The 12,431-nt window shown below is 34.4% G+C and overlaps 1 protein-coding gene across 1 annotated transcript in view; it reads left to right on the top strand.

Moving 5' to 3' along the window:
• LOC149779690 (serine/threonine-protein kinase unc-51-like) overlaps positions 1 to 12,431 on the top strand; it is a 92,234-nt gene that overhangs the window by 19,307 nt on the left and 60,496 nt on the right. Inside the window, exons 5-6 of the mRNA XM_089940537.1 lie at positions 2,038 to 2,074; positions 10,334 to 10,384. Coding sequence (XP_089796663.1) covers positions 2,038 to 2,074; positions 10,334 to 10,384 — 88 coding nt within the window. The remainder of the gene's footprint in view (positions 1 to 2,037; positions 2,075 to 10,333; positions 10,385 to 12,431) is intronic.

Raw genomic sequence — 12,431 nt, 5'->3', positions numbered from 1 at the left:
AGGGTTGCCATGGATAAGAAGCACTGTATATGTTGTAACATGGTTTAGGGTTGCCATGGATAAGAAGCACTGTATATGTTGTAACATGGTTTAGGGTTAACATGGATAAGAAGCACTGTATATGTTGTAACATGGTTTAGGGTTGCCATGGATAAGAAGCACTGTATATGTTGTAACATGGTTTAGGGTTGCCATGGATAAGAAGCACTGTATATGTTGTAACATGGTTTAGGGTTAACATGGATAAGAAGCACTGTATATGTTGTAACATGGTTTAGGGTTGCCATGGATAAGAAGCACTGTATATGTTGTAACATGGTTTAGGGTTACCATGGATAAGAAGCACTGTATATGTTGTAACATGGTTTAGGGTTGCCATGGATAAGAAGCACTGTATATGTTGTAACATGGTTTAGGGTTGCCATGGATAAGAAGCACTGTATATGTTGTAACATGGTTTAGGGTTAACATGGATAAGAAGCACTGTATCTGTTGTAACATGGTTTAGGGTTGCCATGGATAAGAAGCACTGTATATGTTGTAACATGGTTTAGGGTTGCCATGGATAAGAAGCACTGTATATGTTGTAACATGGTTTAGGGTTAACATGGATAAGAAGCATTGTATCTGTTGTAACATGGTTTAGGGTTGCCTTGGATAAGAAGCACTCTCTCTGTTGTTCATGGTTATACACTCCTTAAGAGGGCCTAAGGGAGAATAGTCCTTGACTAAAGAGTCACTCTCTATAAATAAAGCATTATTATTATGATTATAATTATTATTATTACTATTATTATTATTATTATTATTATTATTAACATGGTTTACGATTAACATGGATAAGAAGCACTTTATCTGCTGTGCATTGTTATACTCTCCTTAAGAGGGCCTCATGGGAGAAAATAGTCCTTGACTAATGAGTCACTCTCTATAAATATTATTATTACTATTATTATTATTATTATTACTATTATTATTATTATTAACAAGGTTTAGGGTTAACATGGATAAGAAGCACCATGTCTGTTGTAGCACATTTATTTTGTGGTTTTTTGTTGTTGTTGTTGTGAGATTAAAGAGTAGCTTATAGATAAACATTTGGTCTGGTTATAATGTACATGCTTGTTTGGGTGTGGATATAATGTACATGATTCATTTTATCTTACAAAAATATACATTGTCTGGTTTATATATTAAATTGCAAGACATATGACATGGATTAGGTTAGACTTTACCTGGTGGTATTTAAATAGGCTGATAAGAGTTTGTTTCAATCTTTCGTATCACATTTGGTTGTGATAATAAATTAATTATGAATATTTTGTGATACAGGAATCAATGAATTAGTTTCTCATAGCATATTTTGTGCAAGTTAAGGACTTTTTGATGTGAGTTCATGAATAGTAACATATATTTGCTAATGATTTTCTTTGATCTGCCTAGCCATTTTAATTCTAATTTCCACACAGAGAACCATGCAGTGAAATATGCGTTGTCTGCAGATTTTCTAACTAAATTAAATCATTGTAAACATAATTCATGCTTGATTATTGTAAATACACATTTAATAACAGCTACCTCGCTAGGTGCTCAGCATTAAAAGGTTAGTATTAGGACTGGTCGACCTGGTGTCAGGATAATGTGACTGGGTCGGACATCATGCCACATGTCTGCGGCATGATGCCTCAGTGTTAGAAATGACTTTAAACTGCCACACTGTATACATGGTAGTGATATGGCTGGAAAATTGTTAAAGCTATGTTAAAAATCTAAATCACACACATATTGGTGAATCATGCACATATTGTAAGTTCTTCACAGATTGAGTCCATCTGCAAGCTGTACAGATATAGATCTGTCATTGCATAATCTGCTGGCAGGTCTGGATCTATGCAGGTTTTCTTTAAGAGTAATCAGTGGTGCATTATTCAATGGCAGACAGGTTTACGTTGTTTGTAGTTAGACTCTTGTAAGCACTAATATGTACTACATGCAGTCAGACTTGAAGTTTTAATAAATATCTGTTTATTTATTCAGTATTGCAATGGAGGGGATCTGGCAGACTATTTACAAGGTGAGTTACTGAGACTATTTAAAAGTGAGTCCCATAAACTATTTAGTGTGAGTCACATAGACTATTTACAAGGTGATTCACATAGACTATATACAAGGTGAGTCACATGTGAAATTACTGGTTGTTGTAGGACTAACCAAGTCGACACTAAAATCTCTGAAGTACGTAATAGTTCAGTTTGTACATTTTTTCTTATAATATTTGATGATTCCTTGTACTACAATTTAGAAAAGGTAGCTTTTTAACAGTTGTGGTTCTGTTGCATAGATTTTGCTTCAGTTTTTGCCATCATCGCCTATAGTATTTTCCTTAATAATCCCTCCCATTGTATATATACTACACTGATTTCCATATGCATTTATATCTCCATTACACTAGTTTATTTCCTTTTGTGTGTGTATGTTCCATTTCATTAATTATAAACTAGTATACACCCATATAGCTGTGATGGCTTTGTGTTAAAGTGCTTGACACACCAATGCAGCTGTGATGGCTTTGTGTTAAAGTGCTGGACACACCCATGCAGCTGTGATGGCTTTGTGTTAAAGTGCTGGACACACCCATGCAGCTGTGATGGCTTTGTGTTAAAGTGCTGGACACACCCATGCAGCTGTGATGACTTTGTGTTAAAGTGCTAGACACACCCATGTAGCTGTGATGGCTTTGTGTTAAAGTGCTGGACACACCCATGTAGCTGTGATGACTTTGTGTTAAAGTATACACCCATATAGCAGTGATGGCATTGTGTTAAAATACACACCAATATAGCCGTGATGGCTTTGTGTTAAAGTGCTGGACACACCCATATAGCTGTGATGGCTTCGTGTTAAAGTGCTGGACACATCATATAGCTGTGATGGCTTTGTGTTAAAAGTACATACCCACATAGCTGTGATGGCTTTGTGGTAAAATGCTGGACACACCCATGTAGCTGTGATGGCTTTGTTAAAGTGCTGGACACACAGTCCCAAAGGTTATGTGTTTGAATCCTACAAAGTCCAACCAAAGTTGGCTGCTGTTGTATCTCCGTGAGCAAGGCTTTTTAGTCTCATTGCCTTCATGTTATTTATATTTAATTTGCATTGTTTGCTATGAGTTATGTAAAATTGTATTTTCTAGCTGCCCTTGTTCAAAATCATTCATTGTCTACCTGACCAGAATCATTTATATTTTTTAATATTCTGTAAAAGACAAAGCTAATATAATATGATCACGATCACTAGAAATAAACATATTTATCTTTGTCTAAGTCAAGGACATTCTGTGGACCATATTCTTTATTATAATTTTTTTTACAGACTTTATAGCTATAACTAAGATTTCTCAAGAACTTAAGTTTTGGCCTTCATCTGGGTTATTCTTTTGTGTCTTAGTTTTTTATATAATATTGTTTACTGGAATAATTTATTATATATAGTAATTAATCTGGGCAGAAATCATTTATATAGTTGTATTCAGATTTTGATTTGGGTGAAGTTATTTTTTATTCTCTGGAAGCACAGAGTACCAATTATATTCTTGGCAACAGGCATTAACTTTGAATTATAGTGAATTAAAACAAGGAAACTTTGGATTATATCAGTGTGATTCAACAAGACTGTTGGCACATTAATAAAATTCCGGCCATTGTTACATTAGTACATTAGAGACTACCAGCCACTACAGGCACATTAACACCTTCAGCATCGGAAATTATTTGAAATACCAGTAAATTTTATTCAGAGCTTTATTCAATAGGACTTTCGTATGAAATTCTAGAATTATTGGGGATTTGTTTTGCCATACCTTAAGTGCTTCTTTTACATTTTCACTTTTTATTTTGGAAAATAAATTATTTGTCGAGTTTTACAAAACTTTTTTTCTTTTACTTATTTTAAGGCCATAGCTTAGTAATACTTGGCAAAAATAGCCATCACTGTTAATTTACAATTAACAATGTTGCTCTTTGATTTATGGATGGAGGGTTTCCTACCAATTTTTATTCCATGTGCCCCATCTCTTGAATCTTGTGCTCCCAATGAGCATGCACTTTTGTCAGGTATAACTAAAAATTTGTTGGCTACTTTTCTTACTGCATGTCCTTTCTTGTCAGTGCTGCCATTAGCAACAGGGGAACTAATGGTGATCAAAACTGAGTGATGGTAATTAATATCAATTATAAAACAAAACATACTTGGCAATTGAAACGTTCAAGGTAGTTGGTGGTCGGCATGGTTGGAATATAAAGTCTGATGGCTTATAGCGTAACATTTTTGGGGTTGGAGGCACACCTACAGAAACAATGGTTTAATTTTTTGAAGCTGAATTTTTGACAAAATAGTACAATATTAATGCAAATCTACTAACCAGTGGTCGGTGATTTTGCTGACCGATTACTAAAACCCCAACTGTTTTTAATCTGTTGGAGCATCGATTTCCACCAGTCACTGCTATAACAATTAACAATTAGTCTCATGTTGGATGGGTGAAATCGAATGTGAGACATCAGCCCTTATCCTGGTGTTATTATTATTATAACAATTAACAATTAGTCTTATATTGGATGGGTGAAATCGAATGTGAGACATCAGCCCTTATCCTGGTGTTATTATTATTATTATTATAACAGTTGACAAGTGGTCTTATATTGGATGTATGAAATCAGATTTGAGAATCAGTCCTTATCCTGTGTTATTATTATAACAGTTGACAGGTGGTCTTATATTGGATGTATGAAATCAGATTTGAGAATCAGTCCTTATCCTGTGTTATTATTATTATAACAGTGGACAAGTGGTCTTATATTGGATTTATGAAATCATATGTGAGACCTCACTCCCTTTCATGCTTAATTGATTTTCTCTGGTCACTATTGTAACAGTTAAAAAGTGTTCTTATGGTGGATGTATCAATAAAATGTTTAGAAGTCATTCCCTTTCATGGTTCATTGATTTCCTATGGTCACTGTTTTAACAGTTAACAAGTCTTCTTATAATGGATGCATCAAATAAAATGTTAATGGTTCATTGATCTTTATAAATGTCTTAGTTGAATAACCACTAATATTTCCTCACTTAATGAGGTACAATAAATACCTAACATGGAAGATGACAGGTGTGGTTCCACACATCATGTAAATTTTGATGAATATCGTCAGAAGTCTTTGCACTTAAGGAACTAGCCCTATGTACTAGCCCCAAATGCAGTTTAAAGAATTAAAAGGCAAACTACTAATAATTATTCATAAATGTGAATATTAAAGTAATGTTTACAGGGTAAGTATCATTGTGTATAAATTCATCACCTCTTCTATCAGTATTGCTATCACTTAAGAAAAAGTATCAATATATTGTTGAATTGTTTCACCCCTGAATATGACCCAGGAAAGGCTGTTATGCACTTCATGCTCTGAGTATTTGGAGAAATAACTTAATTCTTTGATAGTTCTAACAACTTTTATAATATATACCATAAATTAATTTATCTGGCTATAATATATACCATAACTTAATTCATCTGGCATCAAGGATTGCAAGCCAAGAGATGCCATCAAGGTGTGGGGCATGCTTTATGACTAAGAAATAGATGGTTATAAACTGGGCCTTAACGACCTAGATCTGATGATGAATCTGTTAACAGAAGATGAACATGTTCAAGTGTACATGCATGTCAGTGTGGTCATGTGTAGGCTTATTTACTATAATTAAATATTAAGTGTTGTTTATAACTTTAGTGCAAATATAGTACTGTATAACCAATGTCGATTCAGTCTGGATTGTTATCAACCAACCAACCAGTTTATGTATTGATCAGTCAACCAACCAACCAACCAACCAGTCAGTTTATGTATTGATCAATCAACCAACCAACCAACCAGTCAGTTTATGTATTGATTAATGAAACAACCAGTCAACCAGTCAGTTTATGTATTGATCAATCAACCAACCATTCAGTTTATGTATTGATCAAACAACCAACCAACCAGTCAGTTTATGTATTGATCAGTCAACTAACCAGTCAGTTTATGTATTGATCAATCAAACAACCAACCAACCAGTCAGTTTATGTATTGATCAGTCAACTAACCAGTCAGTTTATGTATTGATCAAACAACCAACCAACCATCCACCCAGTCATTTATGCATTGACCAGTCAGAAGCTACAATTTAATGTTCAAGAGGTGGTGTACTGTGGTTATCATTATGTCTTGAACTGCATTTATAAATACATTTAATTATAATAATTATAAATAATAATAATATTAACAATGATAATAATGTGGACTTAGTATTTTTTAAATTTTGATGAATTTTTTTAAAAAGCTATTTAAACAAAAAAGTAATGTAATTTAGAAATTAATGACAAGGACATTCAGAATTTTAACATTGGATTGCATAAAGTCTGAGTAAACTTGTCATTTTAAGCAACTGTTATTTTAAAGTTTTTGATATGTTTTTTGTTATGCCTATTCTAGTCTAGAGTTTTATTTAATTTCAGTACAATTTCTAAAGCATAAGCTATCAAATTGTCTTTTGAGTGACCCTATCAGTTATAGGGGGTCTTTTGAATAGACCCTATGAACTTGGAAGGGGCCTTGTCAGTAGCAGATGCTTTTTATTGTTAGTTGGGTTCAGTAGAGAGAACTGGAAAGCAGAAGAATAATAGTATGATTTGAGACATGTCTGATGTAAGCAAATACATGTATTTGCCTCATTGTTGCTGTCTGTCACAGTGAACTATTACCTACTTTGTCATTCATGGTTTTATTGACATGTGTCTGCTATATTTAGTTTTCAGTCATAGATGTAAACAGCAATAAAATGATACCATATATCCCAACTAATTGGTCATGTACTAGTGACAAGCAGGAATGGGATTCCTAAGTAGAATACTTACCATATTCAGTGTAGATTTGTCCCTGATCATCCTGTATTGTACCTTTAATATTCAGGGTAGCTTTATCTCCAACCCAGCCCCTAAACCAGGCATGTGCAACCTCCTTAATGTTGGCCAAATAAGCAATTTTTAAAGCCACACCATATCATGCAAATAAGCAGTTTTTAAAGCCACACCCTGTCATGCAAATAAGCAATTTTTAAAGCCACACCCTGTCATGCAAATAAGCAATTTTTAAAGCCACACCTTGTCATGCAAATAAGCAATTTTTAAAGCCACACACTATCATGCAAATATGCAATTTTTAAAGCCACACCTTGTCATGCAAATAAGCAATTTTTAAAGCCACACCCTGTCATCAAATAAGCAATTTTTAAAGCCACACCCTATCATTAAATAAGCAGACAAAAACAGGTTGGTGGCAACATTTGGCCAGCCTCACACTAAGGTTGCATATGCATGCCCTAGTCTACAAGGTAAGACACATCACCCAATATTTTTGTTCTGGCTGGGTGATTGGCTTAAACAAAAACAACATGTGCTATGTCTTACATTGTAGAACTAATGACTGCCCCTAAACCAGCAATGCTTTTTATCTAGAATATTCTGGGTAGATTTTTCCTAGCCTAGACCCTAAATTAATAATTTATTAGCTAGGACACATCTGTTAATATGTATTGAGCAAAGTTTTGTATTTTGATAGTATCACCAAACAGTGTTTGTAGTTTTGCTGTATACATATTGTCATTCCATAATGTATTTTGTGTTAACAGTAATAACTGTAAACTGCCATCCTGTCATTGTGGTGATGTAAGATCAGGGATTTTAACATACCACAGCAGGTTTGAAGAGTTAGTACATGCAACATATGGTACCTGTTAACACATTAACCCCTGGAGGCTTATGTCATTTTCATCTGAAATAGGAAACACATTTTGAAAGCTGTTTCTGAATAAATCCAAAAACACCAAATCCCAGGTGATCTTTCAATAATATACTGCCTAGTTGTGTTAGAAACATAACTTTTCATTGACTATTTGGCTCGAGCAGAAGAGTAAATGTTGGAGTTCTTTTGTTTATTTTTTTTATTGTTTTTGCTAAACGGAGCCATTATTCTTGTATCGAGACCACTCTTAATTCCAAATGCCCATCTTATCCTACTTTTTGCAAAGATTCATCTGTCTGTTTGCAGTTCATACCAGTTTGCCTTAGATCTGAGACCAAAAAGTCTAAAATCCCTACACAAAATCGGATTCTGACCATGGGCAAATTTTGGGTACAAAAAAATCAGGTCCAAAACATGAGGTTTTTCCCTCTGTATTTTGTAGTTCAACTAGAAATTCCAGATTATTTGGTATCATTGTAGAGCTACATCTGTCTACCTTTCTATAATACCACCCACTTTAGTGTATCATACATGACCTTGACGCTACAGAGCTCGGCAGTAGGCTACTACCTCCTGCCACGTAAATTCGTCACCAGGGGTTAATGTGTTAATACATCAGCATGTATGATAACTGTTGAATCCAGACTTTTACTTTTATGCAATAACAATTCAAAACGGGTATATTTACCAGTTACATCTAACATAGTATGTTTGACACACTTGTCATTTTTAAACACATCAGCTTTACTAAAAGTTATTTTCAAGATATTTAGCTTTATGCATGCTTTCACTTTTTTAATGCCCACCATCAGGCAAAGCAGTTATGTTATAATATTCTCCATTCTTCCATCCGTATGAATTGTTTCTTTTTATTTCTCCACAATAATTTGTTTTCCACTGTCTGCAGTTGCTAAATACAACTGTAACTGAAAAAAAGAAAATGTTCTTTTCTGCATAATATTAATTCTAAACCATGTAGCTTGACCAAAAAGGTTATGGAGCACTTGTACTGAAGGTATGGAAGTAGTTTATTGCTTTTGCTCCCAAGTATCCTGAATGGAAAGTGTGCCACTTGGATATACAAAATGGTCACCATAGTAGCCATCTTGAGTCTTATCACTATTCCCAAGGTTATATTGTTATGGGGTTTTAACTGAAAGACTTGAAAGACTTGTTATCATGCTTACTTGGTCCTAAATGAAAGTTGTGCTGATCAAATATGGTCACTATGGCAGGCCAATCTAGCTACAGTACTCCTCCTGAATCAATGGTCATCTCAGTATGGGGTGGGTCATAATGTCTGGCTGGTCCTAAATAAACATTGTGTCAGTCTGACAGACATTTTGAAAATCTTGTTATTGCCACTCCATCTGAATGGAAAGTCATATCTTAAAAATATCAGTATCTCTACTCCTCAAAACGGATAGTTATATCAAATGTTTTCACAGTAGACTTTTGATGCATAATTTTATCCTATGTGAAAATGGTGCCAGTCATACATCCAGTGTGGCTGCCATGACAACTGCCTTGAAAATCTTCTTGCCACTATTCCCTCTGAAAAGATGGATAAAAATGATGTCAGTTGTACGTCCAATATGGCTGCATTGCATCACTACTTCTCTTCTTGACGACCATTATGACATTAAGTTTTTGAAGAAGACTTTTGATAATGTCTGCTGTGTCCTAAATGAAAATGGTGCTGAGCTCCTTTGGAAATGTACATACCACGGCAGCTAATTTGAAAAGCTTGTTATCTCTGATGAATTACAGAGATGGTTTAAACACTTGACTGTTAAAAGGAAGAAATGATCTCATCTTGAATTGCTAGAAATTCTTTTCACCCAGTTGAGTGCCTGTCTCTTTGAGGGACTCTTGTTTTAGTTCTCTGCTACTGAAAATTGCAATATGATTCCACTTCATTAAGTACTATGAAGTCAGATTGTATTGCTGGATTTAAATCAAGGAGACTGCATTCGTTGGACTTACTTTCTCCAGCACTGGAAATTGTTAAATGATGAAACACAAGAAGCACCTTGTCATTAGCATTACAGTTAAAAATAAAACCTAAAATGTAAATTGACTAGGCTATGGGAAATTAAAGCAAAAACTTGAATGTACATGGACACAAGCACATGAAATTAAAGCAAGGAAGTAAAATGTAAATGGACACAGTTACATGAAATTAAAGCAAAGAACTTGAATGTAAATGGACACAGGTACATGAAATTACAGCAAGGAACTCAGATGTAAATGGATACATTACACAAAACTAAAGCAATGAGCTAAAATGTAAATGGACAAAGGTATATGAAATCAAAGCAAGTAACATGTCTTGCCTGTAGAACTATATGCACATCACATGTATATATTGACAATTTTATTAAAAAATGCAGTATATAACCTAATCAAAATTTCTTTTTCCTTGGTTAGTTGAAAGTGTTTGTGCTTTTAAATTTGATTGACTTTAATATTCATTTGCATAATCTTTCTATTTCCAGCAAAGGGCATGCTTAGTGAAGATACCATATGTTTTTTCCTCAAACAGATTGGTAAGTTTTGTTCATTTTTCTAGTAATTTGATCTTAAAGCATAACTTTCGATGTATTTATATTTGCTTTCATTCTTAAGCTGGCATCATCATTCAGTGACTGAAATGTCAGTTGCCTCAGAATTAGTTTCAGTCTGTAACCATGGCATATTGCTGAAATTATATTTGATACCCATAGCTTATGTAAATTCTAGCATTGCCCGTGACTATATCAGCCTATTTATGCCCAAACTCATAATTGACAAAACAGTCAGTATTAGATGTTAGTGAGTTGGTATTAGCCTAGGTCGATAAATCAGCCCTTCACCCGTGATCATATTGATTCATTAAAAGCTGCAATTATATGCATCCAAATTTGACTGCACACATCGGTGTACATGATCTACACTTACCGGTATTTCACGTGGCTGTGCAGCTACCGTCGGCTGAAGGGTGCTTTTGTTAACATGCAGATTATATTTCCTGAGCAAATCATATGTTTGGTGACTTGTAAATCCATCTGGAATAGGATAACCATCTGTCCTGTGTCCATTTTTTGAATTTCACGCCTGATATGGCTGTTACCAATTACCGGCATGTGTCTGATGTGTACACAGGTTTGTTCCAGAATCATTTCCATGCAGCAAAATTGTACATTTTAATGAACAGGTGACATCAGACCCACAACATTGTCCATCAGTATCAACACAGATTTGTTGGATTGATATATCGGACTAGTATTCGCCATGCAGATGTTAGATGTTTGAGTACAAGGATGAAAATGGAGGCTTGTACACAGAACAGTCTCAGTACCAGCTAACCTTACTTTTCCTATCTCAGTATTGTTTTTTCGGTCATGGTGTCCACACATTAGGAACTATTTAAAATAAAGAAACCATTGTTTTCCTCTGCTGTGACAGTCAAGCTATTTGATAGAGCTTCCAACACACAGGCAATACACATCACTGGCCACACAAAGCCAAACTCTCATGAACTACTGCAGAGCCAACAAAAACCAGTAATGTGTTAGCAAGTAGTTATGTCAAACTGGTTTATTCTAACTTTGTCAAACACCCACACTCCACTCAAGTTGTGTCAAACATAATGTGATTGCAAATGAAAACTAATGCATTTACCAACCAGAGTGGTTCATTCATCAGTCCACATGATATTACTTAAAAGATTTCCATGCAGAGTATCAGAGCAATAGTGATAGCAACATGTCATATTTCCAGGACAGAAATCATGAATTAGAAATTTCCTTATGTTTAGTCACACTTCATCAGAACTGTACTCTGTAGGCATATTGTACTGCACAGTACTGTATCATACTGTTGGCATATTGTACTGCACAGTACTTTATCATACTGTAGGCATATTGTACTGCACAGTACTGTATGATACTGTAGACATATTGTACTGCACGGTACTGTATCATACTGTAGGCATATTGTACTGCACGGTACTGTATGATACTGTAGGCATATTGTACTGCACAGTACTGTATCATACTGTTGCCTACCGTAGAATGTTTTCCAAACTGGTATTGAGGAAAATTAAAATTTAACTGTATAAAGATAATAATTACTTATTTGTAATTGCATATGACATCCATCAACTAAATGTGATAATACAGTAATATTATCAAATGTTTTGTGTTTCAGTTTTCTTGTGCATAGAACTTGTGTATTTATATAATGAACAGGTCACCCTATTGACCTCACTAAAATATTCAACTTAATTTGCAGTTTTTGGAAAAATAATTGCATTTGGCTCAAGATGCTCTACTGCCAACACATAACAGTGATAACTTTTTTCTGGATTTTTTCCCTTTTCTAAGAGCAGCATTAAAAGCTAGAATCTACTTAGATAATTATTCAGATTTTTATCAAAGAATACAAGGCCTGATGACCTTTTATATTATTATGTTTAGGCTCTTACAAAACACAACAAGAAAAGATTGAAGACATTAAGCGTAAAATTTAACAAATAATTTATTTTCCTAGAAAATCAAGGTAAAAATGAGGAAAAGAACTTACAGTATTACAATCAGATCCAAAAATAATCTA

This window comes from Sinohyriopsis cumingii, chromosome 17 (genome assembly GCF_028554795.1).
Source record: "Sinohyriopsis cumingii isolate HCF-2022 chromosome 17, ASM2855479v2, whole genome shotgun sequence".
NCBI lineage: Eukaryota > Metazoa > Mollusca > Bivalvia > Unionida > Unionidae > Sinohyriopsis > Sinohyriopsis cumingii.
The sequence above is the reverse complement of the archived record's forward strand: the minus strand, read 5'-3'. Positions and strand labels throughout refer to the sequence as shown.